Source organism: Heteronotia binoei, chromosome 1, assembly GCF_032191835.1.
Source record: "Heteronotia binoei isolate CCM8104 ecotype False Entrance Well chromosome 1, APGP_CSIRO_Hbin_v1, whole genome shotgun sequence".
NCBI classification, from domain to species: Eukaryota; Metazoa; Chordata; class Lepidosauria; order Squamata; family Gekkonidae; genus Heteronotia; species Heteronotia binoei.
In genome coordinates this window covers 284,224,624-284,251,887 of record NC_083223.1, presented here as the reverse complement: position 1 = coordinate 284,251,887, position 27,264 = coordinate 284,224,624, and the positions used below count along the sequence as shown (strand labels likewise).

Below are 27,264 nucleotides of genomic sequence, written 5' to 3'. Positions count from 1 at the left end.
AACCTCATCTGCCACGTTGACGCCCACTCACCCAGCCTCAACAGATCCCTAGTTAGACTAGTTAGCATGCCAGCGTCTTGTTCGTTATCGAAATTAACCAGACAAATTGCTCCACCACTTAAGAACAGCCATGCATCATCACCCACAGAATCGAGAAAGAGCTATCCATCTGTCAGCCATTTCCGTTTCCGTGTCTGGGTTGGGTTAGGTTCTCTCCTACACCTATATGTGACATTTGAGGAAATCTTTATCAATATATCTGAAGAAGTGTACATCTAAACATGCTAAGTCTCTCATTTCTCACTTATACCCAGAACTGAACTATGTTAGTAGAACAAAGTAGAAGTCAAGTGCAGTTTTAAGACCAACGAAGTTTTATTTAGAACGTAAGCTTTCGTTCTGAATAAAACTCTGTTGGTCTTAAAGGCGAACTTGACTCCTCCTTTGGTCTACTGCTTCAGACCAACACGGCTGCTCATTTGGATCTATGAACTATGTTAGTGTTCAAACTATCGCACCATTGCACTCATTTCACATGCTGAAGCTGAAGCTCAAATACTTTGGCCGCCAAATGAGAAGGGAGCCCTCCCTGGAGAAGATCCTGATGCTGGGAAAGACAGAAGGCAAAAGAAGAAGGGGATGGCAAAAGAGGAGATGGCTGGACAGTGTCACTGATGTAACAAACATGAATTTGAGCAGACTTCGGAGGATGGTAGAAGACAGGCGGGCCTGGCGTGACTTTGTCCATGGGGTCGCAAAGAGTCGGACTCGACAGTGCGACTGAACAACAAAAAGTGTTGGAGGTACCACTGGACTCTCACATTTGTTTATTAACTCCTATTTGTATGAGAACTTGCTGATATTCATAGTCTTACCAGCTGCTTTAATCCAATCTCAGCTATACTTATTGTCCAGTGACTTATGCATCTTGACTCTAACTGGCCCCTCCTGGCAACTAACACCCCCCCCCAAATGTAAGGCTTCAGGAAATCAGTCTCTATGTATAGAATCACAGAATAACAGAGTTGGGTCCAAACTTGCTTAACATAAGAGCCACATAGAATAAATGACAGCTATCTGAGAGCTGCAAAACATGAACATCAGATGTTTGAGAGCCGCAGAACAGGAAGGAAGGAAAGAAGGCAAATAGATTGGGGGGAAGGAGAAGTGGAAAGAAAGCAACATTAACTTTAAATGCATTCCCAAAGCTGCTGGCTGGCTTGGTTTGGAGAAGTGATTTAAAGAGAGAAATGCCTTCTCCAAGCTGGCCAATGGGACGGTGGCGGCGCCAAGAGCCACCCAATATGTGTTAAAGACCCAGACGTGGCTCCCGAGCCAGTTTGGCCACCCCTGGTCTAGTCCAACCGCCTGCTCCATGCAGGTTCAGCCTGTGAAGAAATGTACAAAAATTTGTACCTCAAATAAAACTTTGTTGGTTTTCAAGGTGCCCTGCCCTGGGCTCAAGCTTTTCTCTGCTGCTGCTTCAGACCAACATGGCTGGGCCTAACCTCCCTCACAAGGTTGCTGTGAGGAGAAAAATGGAGGTGACGAGAAAAGGGTAAATCAGGTCTCCACTGGGAAGAAAGGCAGAGCATCAGCGCACTAAATCCACAGATCTCTCTGACAGATTTAAATCTCCCCCCAGGGAGGCAGACGCCCAGCTCCTTAGAGCAGGCACTCTAGACTACGATTCAAAAGCGAGTGAATCTCATTATGAGTCCTCAGGAGGTTGTCAGCCCTCATTTCTGTATGTTGTAGAGGAAGGGAAAGTTTAATAGTTTCCCCCACCACAAATTTAGCACCGTTGGTTATGTAGGTTTCTGGGCTTTAATGTGGGTGGGTGGGAGGGAGACAAAGAGTCCCTTCCAGCGCTTGAAGATGACCTTCAAGGTGGAAGGGACTCTTTCACACCCACCCACCCACCTACAACTCTCGGTTTGACTGTTGTCTGCCTGACACGGCAGTTGGAGCTTACTGGGGCAACAGAACCCAGCCAGAAGGGACATGCCCGTAGGGTTCCATGCCAGGCTCCAGGCTGCGAGAGGCTGTGTTATGCTCGCACCCATAGGGTTGCCAATCCCCAGGTGAAGGCAGGGGATCCCCCAGTTTGGAGGCCCTCCCCCCGCTTCAGGGTTGTCAGAAAGCAGGGGGAGGGGAGGGAAATGTCTGCTGGGAACGCTATTATTCCCCATGGAGATTTATTCCCATAGAAAATCATGGAGAATTGATCCACTGTTATCTGGGGCTCTGGGGGGCTGTTTTTTGGGGTAGAGGCACCAGATTTTCAGTATAGCATCTAGTGCCTCTCCCCAAAATACCCCCCAAGTTTCAAAAAGGTTGGACCAGGGGGTCCAATTCTATGAGCCCCAAAAGAAGGTGCCCCTATCCATTATTTCCTATAGAAGGAAGGAATTGAAAAAGTGTGCCGTCCCTTTAAATGTGATGGGCAGAACTCCCTTTGGAGTTCAATTATGTTTGTCACAGCCTTGAACTTGGCTCCACCCCTAATGTCTCCTGACTCCCCCCCCCCCAAAGTCTCCTGGCTCCACCCCCAAAGTCCCCAGATATTTCTTGAGTTGGACTTGGCAACCCTACGCACCCACGTTATGAGAACTGCGCGTTTTTTATTATCTGAAGCTGGAGGCAATGTCTGAGAAAATCATAAAGGTCTTTCCCAGAAGAATTTTATCAACGGATCCAACACCTGCACTAGCACTATAAATCGTTCTGCAGGAGCGCCGAGATTGTCTGTAATCAACTTTTATTCTTTCAAAAGTCGTCATTGGGACAGATGTTGAAGGACTGAAAAAAAACCCTCTGAATAACATACCTTTATATACGTAGTAGTATGAATTAGTCTTATTGTTTCCTTGGTTATAAATCTTGGTTATACAGAGGACTTAACAAAGTTTGAGTTTTTATATATTGTTATTTTTGGTTATATTCCCCACAGTTGTATTGCTTGTCTATTACTCAGTTCTGTGGATCTCTAGGGCTGCTATAAGAACATAAGAGAAGCCCTGTTAGATCAGGCCAATGGCCCATCCAGTCCAACACTCTGTGTCACATAAGAACATAAGAGAAGCCATGTTGGATCAGGCCAATGGCCCATCCAGTCCAACACTCTGTGTCACGTAAGAAGATAAGAGAAGCCCTGTTGGATCAGGCCAGTGGCCCCTCCAGTCCAACACTCTGTGTCACATAAGAACATAAGAGAAGCCATGTTGGATCAGGCCAATGGCCCATCCAGTCCAACACTCTGTGTCACATAAGAACATAAGAGAAGCCATGTTGGATCAGGCCAATGGCCCATCCAGTCCAACACTCTGTCACTCAGTGGCCAAAAAACCCAGGGGCCATCAGGAGGTCCATCAGTGGGGCCAGAACACTAGAAGCCCTCCCATTTTTCCCCTACCAGGCACCAAGAATACAGAACATCACTTGCCCCAGACAGAGAGTTCCAACAATACGTTGTGGCTATTAACCGCTGATGGATCGCTGCTCCATATGCTTATCCTAATCCCCTCTTGAAGGTGGCTATGCTTGTAGCCACCACCATCTCCTGTGGCAGTGAATTCCACATGTTAATCACCCTTTGGGTGAAGAAGTACTTCCTTTTATCCATTCTAACCTGACTGCTCAGCAATTTCATGGAATGCCCGCGGGTTCTTGTATTGTGAGAAAGGGAGAAAAGTACTTCTTTCTCTATCATCTCTGTCCCATTCATAATCTTGTAAACCTCTCTCATGTCACCCCGCAGTCGACGTTTCTCCAAACTAAAGAATCCCAAGCGCTTTAACCTTTCTTCATAGGGAAAGTGCTATCTAGCTCACTTCCAGGTTGGGCCTGGCCTGGTGTTCTCTTGATTTCCAGATGAAAAATATCAGGTCCCCTGGAGAAAATGGCTGCCTTGGAGGGTGGACATCACCAAGCACCCCAGATCTCTGGGAATTCCCTCTCTCAGAGTTGACAACCCTAGATGGAGGAGGGCAACGAAGATGGTGAGAGGTCTGGAGACCAAGTCCTATGAGGAAAGGCTGAAGGAGCTGGGCATGTTTAGCCTGGAGAGGAGGCGGCTGAGAGGTGATAGGATCATCATCTTAAAGTACTTGAAGGGCTGTCATAGAGAGGATGGGGTGGAAATGTTTTCTGTGGCCCCGGAAGGTAGGACCAGAACCAATGGGTTGAAATTAAATCCAAAGAGTTTCTGGCTCAACATTAGGAAGAACTTCCTGACCATTAGAGCAATTCCTCAGTGGAACAGGCTTCCTCCTTGGGAGGTGGTGGGTTCTCCTTCCTTGGAGGTTTTTAAACAGAGGTTAAATGGCCATCTGACAGCAATGAAGATCCTGTGAATTTAGGGGGAGGTGTTTGTGAGTTTCCTGCCTTGTGCAGGGGGTTGGACTAGATGACCCTAGAGATCCCTTCCAACTCTATGATTCTATGGTTATCACTGGGCCTCCTGACCTTGAGAACCAACCCAATTTAGGAGGCCATCCTGGTAAATCTGTAGTACCCTCCCCTCAAAAAAAAAACCACTCACTGGAATATGTAGCAAAGGCCTTAAGACTCTCAGAAAGACATCTATGGGGAGGCCACAGAACTGGATTGGATCTCAGCTTTCCACCAGCTAGTAAGAGATTCCATCTTTTGTAGCCCACAACAAAATAGTGTTGGACGAGGATCTGGGAGACCCAAGCTGGAATCCTCACTCTGCCATGGAAGCTCGCTGGGTGACCCTGGGCCAGTGACACACCCTCAGCGGAACCCGCCTCCCAGGGTTGTTGTGAGGATGAAATGGAGGAGAGGGGAAGGAGGTCCCCTCAGCGGGGAGAAAGGCAGAGGACAAATAAATCCGTGAAAAGCATAAGAACATAAGAACATAAGAGAAGCCATGTTGGATCAGGCCAACGGCCCATCAAGTCCAACACTCTGTGTCACACAGTGGCAAAAAATTTTATATACACACATACACTGTGGCTAATAGCCACTGATGGACCTGTGCTCCATATTTTTATCTAAACCCCTCTTGAAGGTGGCTATACTTGTGGCCGCCACCACCTCCTGTGGCAGTGAATTCCACATGTTAATCACCCTTTGGGTGAAGAAGTACTTCCTTTTATCCGTTTTAACCTTTCTGCTCAGCAATTTCATCAAATGCCCACGAGTTCTTGTATTGTGAGAAAGGGAGAAAAGTACTTCTTTCTCTACTTTCTCCATCCCATGCATTATCTTATAAACCTCTATCATGTCACCCCGCAGTCGACGTTTCTCCAAGCTAAAGAGTCCCAAGCGTTTCAACCTTTCTTCATAGGGAAAGTGCTCCAGCCCTTTAATCATTCTAGTTGCCCTTCTCTGGACTTTCTCCAATGCTATAATATCCTTTTTGAGGTGCGGCGACCAGAACTGCACACAGTACTCCAAATGAGACTGCACCATCGATTTATACAGGGGCATTATGATACTGGCTGATTTGTTTTCAATTCCCTTCCTAATAATTCCCAGCATGGCGTTGGCCTTTTTTATTGCAGACGCACACTGTCTTGACATTTTCAGTGAGTTATCTACCACGACCCCAATATCTCTCTCTTGGTCAGTCTCTGCCAGTTCACACCCCATCAACTTGTATTTGTAGCTGGGATTCTTGGCCCCAATGTGCATTACTTTGCACTTGGCCACATTGAACCGCATCTGCCACGTTGACGCCCACTCACCCAGCCTCAACAGATCCCTTTGGAGTTCCTCACAATCCTCTCTGGTTCTCACCACCCTGAACAATTTAGTGTCATCCGCAAACTTGGTGCACCACAAAAAAGCAGCAAAGCTTCTGACTGGGCAGGTTTTCAAAAGCATTGTTTGGGCAGCAGCTGTGTGACTGAGGGCCAGCTGCAGAAGCCATCTTGTGGCTGGCTCCACCTTCTCGAGTAGCCATTTTGTGGGAGTTGTTTTGCGGCTGCACCACAATTCCAAAGGTGCCCACAGGTTTAAAAGGGTTAGATATCCCTGATTGAAGTCATCTGTGTAAGACGGGGTTGCCAGCTTCGGGTTGGGAAATACCTGGAGTTTTTGGAGGTGGAGTCTGAGTGGGCTGGGGTTTCGGAAGGGGAGGGGCTTCAGTGGGGTAGAATGTCATAGAGTCCCCCTTCCAGAGTGGCCATTTTCTCCAGGTGAACTCACCTCTGTCGCCAGGAGATCAGTTATAATGGTTGGAGATTCCCCCACCTCCTCTTGGAAGGTGGCCTCCTCTAGTGTAAGGTAATGTAGCAACTATGGGATGGCCAGGGCTTCGTGGTGGAGCAACTCTAGTTTAAAAGGATGAGAAAGGAGGCAATGCAAAAGATCTCTTTGCAAGCCTCCGCCTGTCAGAGGAGAGAAGAGGAAACTCAGTAGGCCAAAAAGCTGACTCAGGAGAAGGAAGGAAGGAAGGAAGGAAGGAAGGAAGGAAGGAAGGAAGGAAGGAAGGAAGGAAGGAAGGAAGGAAGGAAGGAAGGAAGGAAGGATCGGGTCTTCAGCAACAATCAAAACAGGCTCTTCATCTTTATAAGCCTGGCTGGTGGGGGAGAACTGCTGCCACAGACAGAAGGGTACATGACAAAGAACCAGCATTGCCCCAAGGACCCCAAAAAAGCCAAGAAGGGAACCCCCGCAAGAGCTGAGGAAGCCCCTCAGGGACTTAAGGACATAAGAGAAGCCACGTTGGATCAGGCCAAAGGCCCATCCAGTCCAACATTCTGGGTCACACAGTGGCCAAAAAAACCAGGTGCCATCAGGAGGTCCACCAGTGGGGCCAGGACACTAGAAGCCCTCCCACTGTGCCCGCCCCCCCCCCAGCCACCAAGAATACAGAGCATCACTGCCCCAGACATTAGAACAGAAGAGAGGCTATGTTGGATCAGACCAATGGCCCATCCAGCCCAACACTCTTTGTCACACAGTAGTCAAAAAGACCAGATGCCATCAGGAGGTGCACTAGTGGGGCAAGAGCACCAGAAGGCCCCCATGCACACAAGCACCAAGAATATAGAACGTCATTGCCCCAGACAGAGCGTTCCAACAATACGCTGTGGCTAATAGCCACTGATGGACCTCTGCTCCAGATGTTTATCCAATCCCCTCTTGAAGCTGTCTGTGCTTGTAGCCACCGCCACCTCCCGTGGCAGTGAATTCCACACGTTAATCACCCTTTGGGTGAAGAAGTACCTCCTTTTATCCATTCTAACCCGACTGCTCAGCGATTTCATGGAGTGCCCACGACTCTGTCTTGCTGGCAGAAGAATTTCATCATCATCACTGTATGGCATTGTGTGTAGAGTAGCCAAAAGATCCTAAGATTGTCTGGCAGCCAAAAGTTCTAGCTTTTTTAGCGTTCTGCACCACTAGGTTGCAAGCTTGCATTGTTTTTTTTTAAGGCAAGAGACTTTTCAGAAGTGGTCTGCCATTGCCTCCCTCTGCATCCCACCTCTGGCATTCTGTGGAGGCCACTCTTTCAAATACTAGGCAGGGCCAATTTTGCTTAGCTTCCGAGATCTGACAAGAGAGCACCCTCTGAGCACAACAGTCCAGACTGGGGCCCTCCAACAATGCAGCAATTCGGAAATGAAGAGGGAACTTCATTCGTTGTTTTTTTCTGACTGAGATGCTCTTCAACTGAACTCCGTGTTTTGGAGTCTTAAGATGACTAACCTGCTAACAGCTTTGGCTACAGTGCTGTGTTGCTGGAAAGACAATTCCTGGCCCTAAACGCAGTGCTATTAATGGAAACATAAAGTGTTAAGAACTCAAAACAGTGAAGTCTAATTAAAGGAGAATGAGTCAATGAGCTGTTTCCACACTTCTGAGAGTGGTCCTTTCTCCTCCTTCCTCAGTTCCAGGGCAGAATGGCTGCCCAGGCTCAGAATTATAGAGTTGGAAGGGACCTCCAGGGTCATCTAGTCCAACCCCCTGCACAATGCAGTGAAACTCACAAACACCTCCCCCAAAATTCACAGGATCCTCATTGCTGTCAGATGGCCATCTAGCCTCTGTTGAAAAACCTCCAAGGAAGAGCATAAGAATATGAAGAGCCCTGATGCATGAGACCATTGAGGCTCCATCTAGCCCAGCCTCCTGACTCACACAGTGAGGCCAACCAGTTCCTCTGGAGGGACAGCAACAGAGCAGAGAGGCCAAGGCCTTCTTCTGAGAAGAGCATCAGAAGAGCCCTACTGGATCAGACCACGGAAGGTCCATCTAGTCCAGCCTCCTGTCTCACACAGTGGCCAACCAGTTCCTCTGGAGAGCCAACAGGGCAGAGAAGCTGAGGCCTTCCCCTGAGAAGAAGATCAGAAGAGCCCTGCTGAGCCCTGAGAGCCAGTTTGGTGTAGTGGTTAAGTACGTGGACTCTTATCTGGGAGAACCGGGTTTGATTCCCCACTCCTCCACCTGCACCTGCTGGAATGGCCTTGAGTTAGCCATAGCTCTGGCAGAGGTTGTCCTTGAAAGGGCAGCTGCTGTGAGAGCCCTCTTAGCTCCACCCACCTCACAGGGTGTCTGTTGTGGGGGGAGAAGATATAGGAGATTGTAAGCCGCTCTGAGTCTCTGATTCAGAGAGAAGGGCGGGGTATAAATCTGCAGTCTTCTTCTTCTTCTTCTTCTTCTGGGTCAGACCAGGGAGGGTCCATCTAGTCCAGCCTCCTGTCTCACCCACTAGTCAACCATCTGGAGGGCCAGCAACAGGGCAGAGAGGCTGAGGCCTTCCCCTGAGAAGAACCTCAGAAGAGCCCTGCTGTCTCACACAGTGGCCAACCAGGGGGTCAAACAAAAAGGGCACAAAGACCAATGCCCTCCCCTGATGTTACCCCCAGCACTGGCTGCCTCTGAACTTATCTAACTCCCTTTTAAAGCTGTTTATTCCTGTAGCTATCACTACATCTTCTTGCAGCAGATTCCCCGTTTTATTTTCTCTCTGTATAAAGTAGTATTCCGTTTTGTTCATCCTGAAATCTGCTGCCCATCAGCTTCATTCGATGCCCTCAAGTTCCAGAATTTTGGGAGAGGGGGAAAAATTCTCTTTCTCCATTCTCTCCACCCTGTGCATCATTCGATAAAGCTCTATCACACACCCCTCTTAGTTGTCTCTTCTAATCCAAAGAGTCCCAGACTCTTCAGCATCTCCTCCTACAGCAGTTGCTCCAGCCCCTTGGCCAGAAGGCAGAAATGACACCAAGGCAAGAAATTCTGGTGCCTTTTATTTTATTGGCATTATTGGCTAGGAAGGTATTGAGGCAAAAATCTTTGCAGATTTCCTCTGTCCAGCTGTGAGGCTTGTAAGAAGCAGCTCTCCTGGCTCATCGGTAGAAGAGAAGCAAGGCAGATTCCAGTAACTGTTTGCTAACACTCCACTGTGTGTGTGCTCCGTAGCCACTCCAGGCAAGGGCTGTAAAGTCACCACATTGGTTATTACTTTCTGGATAATACCCTCCTCCACCAACACAGAACTGGAGAAAGAAAGAAAGACAAAATGGAAAGAGACTGGATTAGAATCCATGTGGTGGCAGTCGGGGTTGGGGGTAGGGTTGTCAAGTCCAATTCAAGAAATATCTGGGGACTTTGGGGGTGGAGCCAGGAGACAGTAGGCGTGGAGCCAAGATCAAGGCTGTGACAAGCATAATTGAACTCCAAAGGGAGTTCTGGTCATCACATTTAAAGGGACGGCACACCTTTTCAATTCCTTCCTTCCATAGGAAACAATGAAGGATAGGGGCACCTTCTTTTGGGGCTCATAGAGTTGGACCCCCTGGTCCAATCTTTTTGAAACTTGGGGGGGGTATTTTGGGGAGAGGTACTAAATGCTATACTGAAAATTTGGTGCCTCTACCCCAAAAAACAGCCCCCCAGAGCCCCAGATACCCGCAGATCAATTCTCCATGATTTTCTATGGGAATAAATCTCCATAGGGAATAACAGAGTTCCCAGCAGACATTTCCCTCCCCTCCCCCCGCTTTCTGACGACCCTGAAGCGGGGGGAGCATCTCCAAACCGGGGGATCCCCTGCCCCCACCTGGGGATTGGCAACCCTAGTTGGGGGCTCCAAATATTACCCCACCCTCAGCGGACCCTGCATGGCCAACTACTCACCGTCTCGGTGTTGCAGCCGGTGGCTTTAATGCCAGGGCAGAGAGCCAGGACTGCTTTCTCATTGTTAAACACCCGGAACTGAATGTAGCCAGCGACAAATTCATCTGGGAAAACAAGGATTTTAAGACCAGCGGAAAAGTTGTGCAAGCACTTGTCTTAGGGGCCCAGCATAACTGTGGTGATAGCGGAAAGTGCCATCAAGTCACAGCTGACAGGGTTGTCAAGAGAAGAGCCATTCAGAGGTGGTTGGCTATTGCCTTCCTCTGCACAGCAACTCTGGACCTCCTTGGTGGTCTCCCTTCCAAACACTGACCAGGGCCAGCCCTGTTTAGCTTCTGGGATCTGGCAAGACTGGGCTATTCAGCCCAGGGCAACACAGAAGTGCTTGCAAAATGGCTGCCTGAGGAGGTGGGGCCAACCACAAAATGGCTGCCACAGGAGGTGGGGCCAACCACAAAATGTCAGGGGTTGCTTTTATATACAACTCCAATAGTAACTCTTTGACATTCTAGGCAGAAGCTCTGTTTGACAGGATGCCTGTAATCTGCACAGCCAATCAGAAGCCCTGCTGAGCAAAAGCCCCAGCTAGCCCCACCCACTTTCTAGAACCACTTGGTAGGAACCCTGGTATCAAGTCTGCTTTAACTCTGGTCAAGCCTGCATTCAATCTTTGGTTCAGGAGAGATGTATCCTGGGTAAAGCCACACTGTATGCCAATGCTGCTAGCCTGAACTCTCCTCACCCCCCTCCTTTCCTTTGTTATGTAGTGTTGCTTTGAAATGGGAATATGGGAAAGAGATTATAGTGCCTTCTCAGGCAGGGCATCGGGGGAGTCGGAAGACGCTCAAGGCCAAGCCAGGCCTGAGAACGAAATGGTAACATCAATGTGTGAATGTGCCCTGCATAGAGTGCCCCTCCCTCAAGAATCCTTTTGATGTGTACCTTATATGATTGCCTTTACTGCATGATCTTCAGTCTTTCAATCTCCTTGTAGTCGAGAACAATGATATCAATAAACTAGAAACTTTGTATCAACAAGGCCTCGTTATTGAATCAGCCGACTTGACACCTGGTGCCCACAGACATTGCACTGGGGACTGATGCCATTGGGTTTCCAAAACAAGAGGCTAACAGAGGAGGTTTGCCATTGGCTGTCTCTTCACAGCAACCCTTGATTTCCTTGGTTTTCTCCCACCCGACTACTAGCCAAAGCCAGCACTTCTTAGCTTCTGAAGTCTGATAAGATCAGGTTGGCCCAGCCACCCAGGTTATATCTTGAGGTTTCCATAAATACACATCCAAGAAACCTTTAAGCCTCAATGGCAATGTGCTTGCAGGCTTCCCGGACTTTGGAAAGAAATGCTTACTTCTGCCATTGGGGGAGTGATAGAAGGCCGTCTGCTCGGCATTGCCAAAATCGTAGACCACTGGCACAATTGGGCCGTTGTTCTTTGGGCAGCTGCCACTGCCAAAGGTCACTGGGTATTGCTGGAAGGAAGAGCAAATGGTCAAGCCAACTAACCAAGAGAGCAGCCAGCATCAGTGGCTACGCAGCAAGGGCCCCTCCATCTACAGAGGCAGCAAACACAGATCCTAGAGCCAGGAAGCGAACAACATCAGGGAAGGTCTCCACCTCTGTGCCCTCCAGAATAACTGGTTGGTCATTCTTGTGCCAGCTTATCTTAGGGAGAAAATAGATTTAAACATAAGGCCATAAGCGAAGCCCTGTTGGATCAGTCTCATGTTCCATCCAGTCCAACACTCTGTCTCACACAGTGGCCATTAACTCAGGGGCCATCAGGAGGTCCATCAGCGGGGCCAGAATTCCAGAAGCCCTCCTACTGTTGCCCCCCAAAAGCACCACAAAGACAGAGCATTAGTGCCCCAGTCATAAGAACATAAGAGATCAAGCCAATGGCCCACCCAGTCCAACACTCTGTGTCACACAGTGGCCAAAACCCAGAGTCCATCAGGAAATCCACTAGCACAACCAGAACTCTGGAAGCCCTCCCACTGTTGCCCCCCCAAGCACCAAGAAGACAGAGCATCAGTGCCCCAGACATAAGAACATAAGAGAAGCCATGTTGGATCAGCCCATTGGCTCATCAAGTCCAACACTCTGCGTCACACAGTGGCCAAAACTCAGGAGCAAAATAGCTGGTGGGAAAAATAGCTGGTGGGGAATTCACTGCTACAGAGGGGAATGGATAAGCATATGGAGCAGAGGTCCATCAGTGGCTATTAGCCACAGCTTATTGTTGGAACCCTCTGTCTGGGGCAGGGATGCTCTGCATTCTTGGTGCTTGGGGGGGCAACAATGGGAGGGCTTCTAGTGTCCTGGCCCCTCTGGTGGACCTCCTGATGGCCCCTGGGGTATTTTGGCCACTGTGTGACACAGAGTGATGGACTGGATGGGCCACTGGCCTGATCCAACAGTGCTTTTCTTATGTTCTTATGTCTGGGGCAGTGATGTTCTGTCTTCTTGGTGCTTGGGAGGAGGGGGCACAGCGGGAGGGCTTCTAGTGTCCTGGGCCCACTGATGGACCTCCTGACGGCACCTGGTTTTTTGGCCACTGTGTGACACAGAGTGTTGGACTGGATGGGCCATTGGCCTGATCCAACATGGCTTCTCTTATGTTCTTAGGTGTGGGACAGTGATGCTCTGTCTTCTTGGTGCTTGGGGAGCAACAATGGGAGGGCTTCTAGTGTCCTGGTCCCACTGATGGACCTCCTGATGGCCCCTGGGGTTTTCTGGCCACTGTGTGACACAGAGTGTTGGAATGGATGGGCCATTGGCCTGATCCAACATGGCTTCTCTTATGTTCTTATGAAGTCACCTGTGAGAGTTTCAGCCTAATCACAACACGCAAATACTGAGTCTTTGGGCAGCCACCATTACCTGATAGAGCTTGAGGAGGTTCCCTCCTTCCACAGCAAAGAAACCCGTCTCAGTGTGATACCTCAAGATGGCAGCATTTCGCCATTCCCTCATGGGGGTGAGGTTGGGGACGTGCCATATGGCCATATCCTTTGCTTGGATGTCGTAGTAGCCAGGGTTCTGGAAAGCAAAGAAGTATGAGGAGAAAACACATCCCAAATTGAGGCAGCATCCCTAAGTGGCTTCCAGGATACTGGAGGTATCTCTTTTTATGGATGTGTTCCACCAATCGCTCTAGAATCATAGAATCATAGAGTTGGAAGGGACTTCTAGGGTCATCTAGTCCAACCCCCTGCACAATGAAGGAAACTCACAAATACCTCCCCCTAAATTCACAGGATCCGCATTGCTGTCAGATGGCCCTCTAGCCTCTGCTTAAAAACCTCCAAGGAAGGAGAGCCCACCACCTCCCGAGGAAGCCTGTTCCACTGAGGAATCGCTCTAACGGTCAGGAAGTCCTTCCTAATGTTGAGCCGGAAACTCTTTTGATTTAATTTCAACCCATTGGTTCTGGTCCTACCTTCTGGGGCCACAGAAAACAATTCCACAGCATCCTCTAGATCAGGGGTGGCCAACGGTAGCTCTCCAGATGTTTTTCCCTACAACTCCCATCAGTCCTAGCCATTGGCCATGCTGGCTGGGGCTGATGGGAGTTGTAGGCAAAAAAAACATCTGGAGAGCTACCATTGGCCACCCCTACTCTAGATGACAGCCCTTCGGGTACTTGAAGGTGGTGATCCTATCATCTCTCAGCCACCTCCTCTCCAGGCTAAACATCCCCAGCTCCTTCAACCTTTCCTCATAGGACTTGGTCTCCAGACCCCTCACCATCTTCATTGCCCTCCTCTGGACCCCTTCCAGCTTGTCTATATCCTTCTTAAAATGTGGTACCCAAAACTGAACATAATACGTCAGGTGAGGTCTTACCAGAGCAGAACAAAGTGATACCATCACTTCACATGATCTGGACACTATACTTCTGTTGATACGGCCCAAAATTGCATTTGCCTTTTTAGCCACCACATCTCTCTCTCTCTCTCTCTCTCTCTCTGTGTCTGTGTGTCTGTGTGTGTCTGTGTGTGTGTGTGCATGAAAGAAGAGCCCTATCTTCTACCTCTCTGGGTCAGCATGCCCACAGAATCAGAGTCTCACCTTATAGTCATCGCTCGTTGAGCCCACGGCTGTGCCAAAGGTAGTGTTCTTTGACCAGTGGCCATCCCCACTGGCGTAGTTGCTATTGGGCCCCTGCTCACTGGACCAGCGGTCTCCCACGGTGCACTTCCCATGGATGTTGTTCTCATGGATGCTTGCCACCAGAGTCCACCCGCCTCCATGGGTGGTCATGTCACAGAACGTCTGGTAGATCTCACCATCTTCTGTGCCCAGGAAATACAGCCCATCTGCAGACAACTCAGAGCATTTGTGTCAAAACTCAAGCTCAGTTTCTAGCACTAATTGTGACCACCATTTGTAACAGGCGTATCCTCAAGGCTTCTCAGGTTCTGGGTGGCTGCTGGTTGCCTGGACATTGGAGGAGGGCAAGAGACTTGACTCTGCTGCCACACCGAGATACAGAGGACCTCTGAGCCCCTACAAGATGTAGTCTAGGGACAGGAAAGAGTCGATCCCCCTCCTTAGCACCATCCAGGAAACAAACTGGAAACCAAGAAGGTTATGCTGCATTTCCAAAAAAAGGGAGGGAAGGGAAGAAGGGAGGGAGGAAGGAAGGGAAGGAGGGAGGAAGGGAGGGAAGGAAGGAAGGAAGGAAGGAAGGAAGGAAGGAAGGAAGGAAGGAAGGAAGGAAGGAAGGAAGGAAGGAAGGAAGGAAGGGAGGAAGGAAGGAAGGGAGGAAGGGAAGGGAAGGGAAGAAGGAAGGGAGGGAGGAAGGGAGGGAGGGAGGGAAGGAAGGAAGGAAGGAAGGAAGGAAGGAAGGAAGGAAGGAAGGAAGGGAGGGAGGAAGGGAGGAAGGAAGGAAGGGAGGAAGGGAAGGGAAGGGAAGAAGGAAGGGAGGGAGGGAGGAGGGAAGGAAGGGAGGGAGGGAAGGAAGGAAGGAAGGAAGGAAGGAAGGAAGGGAGGGAGGGAGGGAGGAAGGGAGGGAGGGAAGGGAAGGGAAGAAGGAAGGGAGGGAGGGAGGGAGGAAGGAAGGAAGGAAGGAAGGAAAGAAGGAAGGGAGGGAGGAGGGAAGGGAGGGAGGGAGGGAGGGAAGGGAGGGAGGGAGGGAAGGGAAGGGAAGGGAAGGGAAGGGAAGGGAAGGGAAGGGAAGAAGGGAGGGAGGGAGGGAGGAAGGAAGGAAGGAAGGAAGGAAGGAAGGAGGGAAGGAGGGAGGGAGGGACTGGTGCACATTCTTGCCCCAGGCAATGGACCTCTGCTCCCTATGTTTCTCCAGTCCCCTCTTGCAACTGCCTGTGTTTGTAGCCCCCACCCCTTCCTGTGGCAGTTTCCGTCTCCTCACCTGCAGCGCCTTCCAGGGCCGTCTTGATTTCCTTGCAGCTGCGGGGCAGAGTCTGGAGCAGGTTGGGGGGCAGGCCCTGCTGGTTCTGGAGGCAGGTGGCATCTTCCCACTTGACCATCAGCTTGAGGATGTCCCGTTTCAAGGAAGTGACACAGCCGGTGGTGTCTGCGAGGGAAAGAGGTGAAGAAGAAGGTGCAAGAAAAAGACTGTCAAATCTTTTGTCTGGTACGTAGCGACGCCACTCTCCAGGTGGGACCTGGGGATCCCCTGGAATTGCAACTGATCTCCAGACCACAGAGATCAGTCCCCAGAGAAAACTGATGCTTTGGAGGATGGACTGCATACCATTGTACCCCACTGAGTTCCCTGTCCTGGAGAGCCAGTTTGGTGCAGTGGGTAAGTGTGTGGACTCTTATCTGGGAGAACCGGGTTTGATTCCCCACTCCTCCACTTGCAGCTGCTGGGATGGCCTTGGGTCAGCCAGAGCTCTCTTATCTGGGAGAACCGGGTTTGATTCCCCACTCCTCCACTTGCACCTGCTGGAATGGCCTTGGGTCAGCCAGAGCTCTCTTATCTGGGAGAACCGGGTTTGATTCCCCACTCCTCCACTTGCACCTGCTGGAATGGCCTTGGGTCAGCCAGAGCTCTCTTATCTGGGAGAACCGGGTTTGATTCCCCACTCCTCCACTTGCACCTGCTGGAATGGCCTTGGGTCAGCCAGAGCTCTCTTATCTGGGAGAACCGGGTTTGATTCCTCACTCCTCCACTTGCACCTGCTGGAATGGCCTTGGGTCAGCCAGAGCTCTCTTATCTGGGAGAACCGGGTTTGATTCCCCACTCCTCCACTTGCACCTGCTGGAATGGCCTTGGGTCAGCCAGAGCTCTCTTATCTGGGAGAACCGGGTTTGATTCCCCACTCCTCCACTTACAGCTGCTGGAATGGCCTTGGGTCAGCCATAGCTCTCTTATCTGGGAGAACCGGGTTTGATTCCCCCTCCTCCACTTGCAGCTGCTGGAATGGCCTTGGGTCAGCCAGAGCTCTCTTATCTGGGAGAGCAGGGTTTGATTCCCCCCCATTCCACTTGCAGCTGCTGGAATGGCCTTGAACATAAGAACATAAGAGAAGCCATGTTAGATCAGGCCAATGGCCCATCCAGTCCAACATTCTGTGTCACACAGCGGCCAAATATATATATATATATACACACACAAACACACACACTGTGGCTAATAGCCACTGATGGACCTCTGCTCCATATTTTTATCTAACCCCTTCTTGAAGGTGGCTATGCTTGTGGACGCCACCACCTCCTGTGGCAGTGAATTCCACATGTTAATCACCCTTTGGGTGAAGAAGTACTTCCTTTTATCCATTTGATAAATCCGTTTGATTCCCCACTCCTCCACTTGTACCTGCTGGAATGGCCTTGGGTCAGCCAGAGCTCTCTTATCTGGGAGAACCGGGTTTGATTCCCCACTCCTCCACTTGCAGCTGCTGGAATGGCCTTGGGTCAGCCAGAGCTCTCTTATCTGGGAGAACAGGGTTTGATTCCCCACTCCTCCACTTGTACCTGCTGGAATGGCCTTGGGTCAGCCAGAGCTCTCTTATCTGGGAGAACCGGGTTTGATTCCCCACTCCTCCACTTGCAGCTGCTGGAATGGTCTTGGGTCAGCCAGAGCTCTCTGATCTGGGAGAACGGGGTTTGATTCCCCACTCCTCCACTTGTACCTGCTGGAATGGCCTTGGGTCAGCCAGAGCTCTCTGATCTGGGAGAACGGGGTTTGATTCCCCATTCCTCCACTTATTCCTGCTGGGTAGGTGTTTTGTTTGTTAGATGTCATACTTGTTTGTGTTGATTTGTTTTCTGGGTGATTGAGAATGTTGTTATTTTTGTTCTATATATGTTTTTCTGTTTCTTTTGATTTCTTTACTCTTATCGATAAAATCTAAAAAAATTTTTTTAAAAAAAAGACTCTTGAGATCACTACAACTGTCAGGGAGTCTGCTGGTTGCCTTTTATCGTAGTTCCATTGAGAGCATTTTATCTTATTGCCTCTGCGCGTGGTTTGGGAGCTGCACGGAAGCAGAGAGAAGGGTGCTCCAAAGAGTGACGAGAAGAGCACAAAAGATTTGCGGATGTTCTCTCCCCTCATTGGTGGATCTGTATAATATGGGATGTAAAAGGAAGATACAAATGATCCTAAGGGACCCTTCACATCTGGGCCATTTGCTATTTGAGATCTTACCGTCAGGTAGACGATATAGAGTGTTGAAGGCTAGGACAAACAGATTTAAGGACAGTTTCTATCCAAGTGCTGTGGTTAGGTTAAATGCAGGGTTATGAAGGATTATCTGTTTTAGATGTATTTAAATGGTTTAAATGATTTTAATGGTTTTATGAATGTTTATCTGTTTTAGATGTATTTAAATGGTTTTAATGGTTTTAATGGTTTTAGATGTATTTAAATGGTATGAATATGAATATGTGTGTTTGATGTGTTGGTATGTTTGTGGAAGAGCACCTCATTTCGTTGCTCTCTTTTTGTGGAGAACAATGACAATAAATTTATCTATCTATCTATCTATCTTGCCCTTTTCTGGACTTTCTCCAATGCTATAATATCCTTTTTGAGGTGCAGTGACAAGAATTGCACACAGTATTCCAAATGAGACCGCACCATCGATTTATACAGGGGCATTATGATACTGGCTGATTTGTTATCAATTCCCTTCTTAATAATTCCCAGCATGACGTTGGCCTTTTTTATTACAATCGCACACTGTTATCTACCACGACCCCACAACTCTCTTGGTCAGGCTCTGCCAGTTCACACCCCATTAACTTGTATTTGTAGCTGGGATTCTTGGCCTCAATGTGCATTACTTTGCACTTGGCCACATTGAATCTCATCTGCCACGTTGACGCCCACTCACCCAGCCTCAACAGATCCCTTTGGAGTGACTCACAATCCTCTCTGCTTCTCACCATCCTGAACAATTTAGTGTCATCTGCAAACTTGTCCACTTCACTGCTCACTCCCAAGTCCAAATCATTTATGAACAAGTTAAAGAGCACGGGACCCAGTACAGAGCCCTGCGGCACCCCACTGCTTACTGTCCTCCACTGCGAAGACTGCCCATTTATACTCACTCTCTGCTTCCTATTAATTAGCCAGTTTTTGATCTACAAAAGGACCTGTCCTTTTACTCCATGACTCTCGAGCTTTCTAAGGAGCCTTTGATGAGGAACTTTATCAAAAGCTTTCTGGAAGTCAAGGTAAACAACATCTATTGGGTCTCCTTTGTCTACATGTTTGTTCACCCCCTCAAAGAAATGTAACAGGTTAGTGAGGCAAGATCTTCCCTTGCAGAACCCATGCTGAGTCTTCCTCAATAACCCGTGTTCATCAATGTGCCTACTCATTCTGTCCTTGATAATGCTTTCTACCAACTTTCCCGGTATTGAAGTCAGACTGACTGGCCTGTAATTTCCCGGGTCTCCTCTGGAACCCTTTTTAAAGATGGGGCTGACATTTGCTACCTTCCAGTCCTCAGGAACGGAGGCAGATTTCAATGAAAGATTACATATTTTTGTCAGGAGATCCACAAGTTCAACTTTGAGTTCTTTCAGAACTCTTGGATGTATGCCATCTGGACCTGGTGACTTATTAGTTTTTAATTTGTCTATCAGTTGTAGGAGCTCCTCTCTTGTCACCTCAATCTGACTCAGGTCTTTCAACACCCCTTCCAAAATTAGTGGTTCTGGAGCAGGCAAATACTTCTCGTCTTCCACAGTGAAGACGGAGGCAAAAAATGCATTCAGCCATTTCCCTATCCTCCTTCAGTAATCCTTTTACCCCATGGTCATCCAAGGGCCCCACTGCCTCCCTGGCTGGTTTCCTGCTTCTAATATATTTGAAGAAAGTTTTATTGTTGGTCTTTATGTTTTTTGCAATATGCTCCTCATAGTCCCTTTTTGCCTGCCTGATCACAGTCTTGCATTTGATTTGCCACTGCCTGTGTTCCCTTTTATTAATCTCACTTGGACTAGCTTTCCACCGCTTAAATGAGTCCTTCTTACCTTTTACAGCTTTCATTACTTTGTTTGTTAAACTTGCAGGCCTTTTCTTATACCTGTTTGTGCCTTTCCTAACTTGTGGTATATTTTTTATCTGAGCTTCAAGGATTGTAGTTTTAAATAGCCTCCAAGCTTCCCCAAGGGTTTTGACTGTATTTACCTTTCCTTTCAGTTTCCTCTTCACATGCCTCCTCATCTCAGAGAATTTACCCTTTTTAAAGTTAAATGTGGTTGTGCTGGTCTTTTGGGGCAATTCTCTATTTATACAAATGGTATAAATATCTATTTTTGAACATCTAGGATGGGACAAGAATGGGACAAGAGCCGGTTTGGTGTGGAGAGCCGGTTTGGTGTAGTGGTTAAGTGTGAGGACTCTTATCTGGGAGAACCGGGTTTGATTCCCACTCCTCCACTTGCACCTGCTGGAATGGCCTTGGGTCAGCCATAGCTCTGGCAGAGGTTGTCCTTGAAAGGGCAGCTGCTGTGAGAGCCCTCTCCAGCCCCACCCACCTCACAGGGTGTCTGTTGTGGGGGAGGAAGGTAAAGGGATTGTGAGCTGCTCTGAGACTCTTCAGAGTGGAGGGCGGGATATAAATCCACTATCTTCATCTACCTCACAGGGTGTCTGTTGTGGGGGAGGAAGGGGAAGGAGATTGTGAGCCGCTCTGAGACTCTTCGGAGTGGAGGGCGGGATATAAATCCAATATCTTCATCTACCTCACAGGGTGTCTGTTGTGGGGGGGGGGAAGGGAAAGGAGATTGTGAGCCGCTTTGAGACTCTTTGGAGTGGAGGGTGGGATATAAATCCAATATCTTCATCTACCTCACAGGGTGTCTGTTGTGAGGGAGGAAGGGAAAGGAGATTATGAGCTGCTCTGTGACTCTTTGGAGTGGAGGGCGGGATATAAATCCAATATCTTCATCTAGCTCACAGGGTGTCTGTTGTGGGGGAGGAAGGTAAAGGGATTGTGAGCTGCTCTGAGACTCTTCAGAGTGGAGGGCGGGATATAAATCCACTATCTTCATCTACCTCACAGGGTGTCTGTTGTGGGGGAGGAAGGGGAAGGAGATTGTGAGCCGCTCTGAGACTCTTCGGAGTGGAGGGCGGGATATAAATCCAATATCTTCATCTACCTCACAGGGTGTCTGTTGTGGGGGGGGGGGAGGGAAAGGAGATTGTGAGCCGCTTTGAGACTCTTCGGAGTGGAGGGCGGGATATAAATCCAATATCTTCATCTACCTCACAGGGTGTCTGTTGTGAGGGAGGAAGGGAAAGGAGATTATGAGCCGCTCTGAGACTCTTCGGAGTGGAGGGCGGGATATAATCCAATATCTTCATCTAGCTCACAGGGTGTCTGTTGTGGGGGAGGAAGGGAAAGGAGATTGTGAGCCACTCTGAGACTCTTCGTAGTGGAGGGCGGGATATAAATCCAATATCTTCTTCCTCTTCTTCTTCTAATTGATCTGTCCACACCATCCATGCCATCTTAACTAATGTAAGCTGTGGCTTAATTGTCTTAATTTTAAACTGTTTTCGTTTGTTCTTAAACTGTTTTGATTGTTTTATTATGTTGGAAGCTGCCCTGAGCCCACTATGGGAAGGACGGCCTATAAATCTTTGGAGGGGGGGAGGAATTATGCTGTGTTGAGATCCCTCCCTCCCCCTAACCCCACCTCCCCAGGCTTCTCCCCAAAAATATCCAGGAATTTTCCAGCCAGGAGTTGGCAGCCCTCACACCTCTCTGCTGAAAGGAGGAAGGGCTTGCTGTGTTTTTAGTAGCCATTTGCCCCTAACGCCCATTTGCACATGACTTACCACCACGCAGGCCTTTGGGAAACACCATCACACCCAGTAGCAGGAGGGCCCAGAGAGGCTCCATAGTCCTGAATGGGAAGGACAGAAACCGGTTCTGTGAGACGGGACCTGATCCTTACCGGAACTTCAAGCAGAGAAGTCTGCCTCAGCCAAACAAGCGGGCAGGGCCAGTCTGAGACCTTTGTAAGTCCCATAGGAAAGCTGCTGGGATTTAAAACAGCGGGATTTGGATTTTGGAGGGATCTCAGCAGGGAATAATTCAGAATTTAAAACAGTCCAACACTCTATGTCACGTTGGATGGGCCATTGGCCTGATCCAATATGGCATCTATTATGTTCCTTCCTTCCTCCCTCTCTCCCTCCCTTCCTCCCTCCCTCCTTTCCCTCCTTCCCTTCCTTCCCTTCCCCTTTAAAAATATCGCTGCAACCCGCCAGGGCAAGGGTGGCCAGCGGTAGCTCTCCAGATGTTTTTTGCCTACAACTCCCATCAGCCCCAGCCAGCATGGCCAATGGCTGGGGCTGATGAGAGCCATAGGGGGGGAAACATCTGGAGAGCTACCGTTGGCCACCCCTGCGCTAGGGCTAGTATTATCAAAATTAGAGTGCCTGTGTTAGAATAAATTAAATGATCCTTTATCATAAATACATCCAAAATAGAAGCCTTGTTGTACCTAAACATTAGGAAGAACTTCCTGACCGTTAGAGTGGTTCCTCAGTGGAACAGGCTTCCTCCTTGGGAGGGGGTGGGCTCTCCTTCCTTGGAGGTTTTTCAACAGAGGCTAGATGGCCATCTGACAGCAATGAGGATCCTGTGAATTTAGGGGGAGGTATTTGTGAGTTTCCTGCATTGTGCAGGGGGTTGGACTAGATGACCCTGGAGGTCCCTTCCAATTTCATGATTCTATGACTGTTAAGAGCGGTTCCTCAGTGGAACAGGCTTCCTACTTGGGAGGTGGTAGGCTCTCCTTCCTTGGAGGTTTTTCAACAGAGGCTAGATGGCCATCTGACAGCAATGAAGATCCTGTGAATTTAGGGGGAGGTGTTTGTGAGTTTCCTCCAGGGGTTGGACTAGATGACCCTAGGGGTCCCTTCCAACTCTACGATTCTATGATTCTAGGTTTTGAATTAGAGGCTAGATAGCCCTCTGACAGCAATGAAGATCCTGTGAATTTAGGGGGAGGTGTTCGTGAGTTTCCTCCAGGGGTTGGACTAGATGACCCTAGGGGTCCCTTCCAACTCTACGATTCTATGATTCTAGGTTTTGAATTAGAGGCTAGATAGCCCTCTGACAGCAATGAAGATCCTGTGAATTTAGGGGGAGATGTTTGTGAGTTTCCTGCATTGTGCAGGGGGTTGGACTAGATGACCCTGGAGGTCCCTTCCACCTCTATGATTCCTTCCAGTCTTTCAGCTCTCAAACATCGGACATTCATGTCTTGCAGCTCTCAGACCTGATATCTATTCTGTGTGGCTCTTATGTTAAGCAAGTTTAGCCACCCCTGCGCTAGACCCTGGAGACTTCAACCAGAACATTACAAACTTCCCACATTAGCGGACATAACTCACAAGCTCTCAAGAGACAAGTATTTCAGGGTACTGGATGCACAAACTGGATTCTGGCAAGCAGCTGAAGCTAGATGACGCAAGCAATGAACTAACTACTTTCAACTCATCAGCTGGACACTAGCGCTTCGCCAGAGAACCTTCCAGTCAGGTTTTTTTTTAAAAAAAAAAAATTCATGTTGTAGTGGAAGGATTGAAAGATGTGGAAGTAATTAGTGATGATAACCAGGTCCTGGTTCCACCAGAGAAGAACATAGGAAAAACCTAAAAGTACTACTGAAGAAATGCAGGGAGAAAAATCTCAAATTAAAGCCAAACAAGAGGCAGATTGGAGCGGGTAGCGTTACCTATTTTGCAAGTGGAACAAAACCAGAAAAGATTGCTGCAACAGAGACACCGGACACACCAAAGTCCAGGTCAGAACTGGAAACTATAATGGGAATAATTCAGGCGGGCAGTTGTGTTGCTGTGAAGCAGCAGAACAAAGTCTGAGTCCAGAGGTGGAAGCCAAGGATGGCCACACTTGCTTCACGTAAGAGCCACACAGAATAAACATCAGATGTTTGAGAGCCACAAGACAGGAAGGAAGGAAGGAAGGAAGGAAGGAAGGAAGGAAGGAAGGAAGGAAGGAAGGAAGGAAGGAAGGAAGGAAGGAAGGAAGGAAGGAAGGGGGGAAAGGTGGAAAGAAAACAACTTTAAATGCATTCTCCAAGCTGCCAACTGGCTTGGCTTGGCAAAGTGAGTTAAAAAGACAAATGACTTCTCCAAGCTGGCCAATAGGGCACTGGGGGCCTTGAGAGCCACAAAATATGTGTGAAAGAGCCGCATGTGGCTCCTGAGTCACAGTTTGGCCATCCCTGGTACATAAGAACATAAGAGAAGCCATGTTGGATCAGGCCAATGGCCCCTCCAGTCCAACACTCTGTGTCACATAAGAACATAAGAGAAGCCCTGTTGGATCAGGCCAATGGCCCCTCCAGTCCAACACTCTGTGCCACATAAGAACATAAGAGAAGCCCTGTTGGATCAGGCCAGTGGCCCATCCAGTCCAACACTCTGTGTCACATAAGAACAGAAGAGAAGCCCTTTTGGATCAGGCCAGTGGCCCCTCCAGTCCAACACTCTGTGTCACATAAGAACAGAAGAGAAGCCCTGTTGGATCAGGCCAGTGGCCCAACCAGTCCAACACTCTGTGTCACATAAGAACATAAGAGAAGCCCTGTTGGATCAGGCCAATGGCCCCTCCAGTCCAACTCTCTGTGTCACATAACAACATAAGAGAAGCCCTGTTGGATCAGGCCAGTGGCCCCTCCAGTCCAACACTCTGTGTCACACAGTGGCCAATATATGTGTGTGTGTATACACACACACATACATATATATACATATATATATATATACATATATATATATATATATATATATATATATATATATATATATATATATATATATATATATATATATATACACACACACACACACACACTGTGGCTAATAGCCACTGATGGACCTCTGCTCCATATTTTTATCCAATCCGCTCTTGAAGCTGGCTATGCTTGTAGCCGCCACCACCTCCTGTGGCAGTGAATTCCACATGTTAATCACCCTTTGGGTGAAGAAGTACTTCCTTTTATCCGTTTTAACCTGACTGCTCAGCAATTTCATCGAATGCCCACGAGTTCTTGTATTATGAGAAGGGGAGAAAAGGACTTCTCTCTCTACCTTCTCATCTCATGCATTATCTTGTAAACCTCTATCATGTCACCCCGCAGTCGACGTTTCTCCAAGCTAAAGAGCCCCTAATGCATAAACATCTGATGTAAAAACTTTAATGTGCAAAGCTTATACCCAGAATAAAACTTTGCGGGTCATAAAGGTGCTACTGGATTCAAACTTGGTTCTCATGGGAATGGTTAACTATTTAGGTAGATTTGCTCCAGGCTGCACGTCCAAAAGTTGATGAAACTCCTGCCAGGAGTTTTCAAAGAAGGTGAAGGCACAGATTCAGCCGGCCTTTGCAAAGCAAATGAAGGGTGCTGATCCTGCACCTCTCTCAGGGCAGGGAGGGCACGCTGGTTTGTCATAGACACAAAGAGCTGGAAGGAATCCTAAGGGCCATCTAGTCCACCCCCAGCACAATGCAGGAAATGCACAGCTGCCTCCGCCCTTACTCCCCCACTTGCCCCTGCTCTACGCTCTCCCCTCCCTCCCCATCACATTGAGACTGTGAGGATGAGGGGGAATCCTGCGGGAGCGGTGGGGACCCATTTTGGCAACCCCAGGATTAGCCTGCTAGTTTGCTACTGGCCTTGAGTAGCCCTGTGGCGCAGAGTGGTAAAGCAGCAGTACTGTGGTCTGAACTCTCTGCTCACGACCTGAGTTTGATCCCAGCGAAAGCTCGTTCAGGTAGCTGGTCCAAGGTTGACTCAGCCTTCCATCCTTCCAAGGTCAGTCAAATGAGGACCCAGCTTGCTGGAGGAAAAGTGAAATGACTGAGGAAGGCAATGGCAAACCACCCCGTCAAAAGTCTGCCATGAAAACGTTGTGAAAGAACGTCACCCCAGAGTCGGAAACGACTGCTGCTTGCACAGGGGACCTTTCCTTTCCTTGCTACTGGCCTTATTTTGCAGAGAGAAGACTCACCACTCACCTGGTCAGCAGCTCAGCTTCCTCAGCTGCAGCATTCATTAATTTGATTGTTTGGGTTCTGCTTGGTCATTTTTCTATCAGCGGCCAAGTGGACCTTGGAGCACAAGCAAGCAAATCAAAACTCACAGTGGCCAAGGGACTGTTGACACACAGGCGTGGGGGTAGGAGGGCAGTGGTGAGCAATGGGGGGGGGGGGAGAGACTATTTCTCCTCCCCCAGGAATGGTCTCTCCCCCACATCCCTTGCCACAGGCAGCTGTCAGTTCTAGGGGTGGGGGGAGACTGGCTTCACTTGAGAGCCAGTTTGGTGTGGTGGTGAAATGCGCAGCCTTTTATCTTGGAGAACTGGGCTTGATTCCCCACTCCTCCACCCACAGCTGCTAGAATGGCCTTGAGTTAGCCATAGCTCTGGCAAGCATTGTCCTTGAAAGGGCAGCTTCTGTCAGAGCTCTCTCAGCCCCACCCACCTACCAGGATGTCTGTTGTGAGGGAGGAAGGGAAAGGAGATTGTGAGCCGCTCTGAGTCTCTGATTCAGAGAGAAGGGCGGGGTATAGCGGTGTCAATCCTGAGGTGGGGGCAGGGGATTCCCTGGTTTGGAGGCCATCCCCCCACCTCAGGGTCAACAGAAAACAGGGGGTAGGGAGAGGGAAATATCTGCGGCTACTCCATTATTCCCTATGGAGACCAATTCCCATAGGGTATAATGGAGAATTGGTCTGAACATAAGAGAAGCCATGTTAGATCAGGCCAATGGCCCATCCAGTCCAACACTCTGTGTCACACAGCGGCCAAAAAAAAAATTATATACACACACACACACACACGCACTGTGGCTAATAGCCACTGATGGACCTCTGCTCCATATTTTTATCTAAACCCCTCTTGAAGGTGGCTATGCTTGTGGCCGCCACCACCTCCTGTGGCAGTGAATTCCACATGTTAATCACCCTTTGGGTGAAGTAGTATTTCCTTTTATCCGTTTTAACCTGGCTGCTCAGCAATTTCATCGAATGCCCACAAGTTCTTGTATTGTGAGAAAGGGAGAAAAGTACTTCTTTCTCTATTTTCTCCATCCCATGCATTATCTTGTAAACCTCTATCATGTCACCCCGCAGCCGACGTTTCTCCAAGCTAAAGAGCCCCAAGCGTTTCAACCTTTCTTCATAGGGAAAGTATTCCAGCCCTTTAATCATTCTAGTTGCCCTTCTCTGGACTTTCTCCAATGCTATAATATCCTTTTTGAGGTGCGGCGACCAGAACTGCACACAGTACTCCAAATGAGACCGCACCATCGATTTATACAGGGGCATTATGATACTGGCTGATTTGTTTTCAATTCCCTTCCTAATAATTCCCAGCATGGCGTTGGCCTTTTTTATTGCAAACGCACACTGTCTTGTGTGTGTGTTACAGCGGAAACTTGTCCAGGTGGGTAGTTTGTGTTAGTCTGCCTGTAACAGCAGAGAAGAGCAAGACTCCAAGGAACACCTTCAAGACAATTTGTGTCAAAGCTTCTCACCTGTCACAGATTTTGTTAGTCTTCAAGGTGATACTGGACTCTTGCCCTGTTCTCCAGCTGAATCTAATCCTGCACTTAGCATTCCATGCTCTGCATTTACTTATATGGAATCAGTATCTCAAAGCATGC

General features: G+C 48.7%; 1 protein-coding gene across 2 annotated transcripts; it reads right to left on the bottom strand.

Annotated features, from left to right (window-relative positions):
- Positions 1 to 9,214: 9,214 nt before the first annotated feature.
- LOC132584733 (intelectin-like protein) lies at positions 9,215 to 25,793 on the bottom strand. 2 transcript variants are annotated; one of them, XM_060256643.1, is made up of 9 exons: positions 25,611 to 25,678; positions 22,073 to 22,210; positions 21,402 to 21,469; positions 15,507 to 15,671; positions 14,207 to 14,454; positions 13,016 to 13,174; positions 11,484 to 11,604; positions 10,117 to 10,220; positions 9,215 to 9,476 (listed from the first exon to the last, which is right to left on the bottom strand). In XM_060256643.1, the coding sequence occupies exons 2-9, from the start codon at positions 22,078 to 22,080 to the stop codon at positions 9,327 to 9,329; spliced, it is 1,023 nt and encodes a 340-aa protein (XP_060112626.1). In that variant the 5' UTR covers positions 22,081 to 22,210; positions 25,611 to 25,678; the 3' UTR covers positions 9,215 to 9,326. The 2 variants fall into 2 exon arrangements, with proteins under 2 accessions (XP_060112626.1, XP_060112617.1); XM_060256634.1 differs by lacking the exon at positions 22,073 to 22,210 and having other exon boundaries at positions 25,618 to 25,793.
- Between the last annotated feature and the right edge of the window lie 1,471 nt (positions 25,794 to 27,264).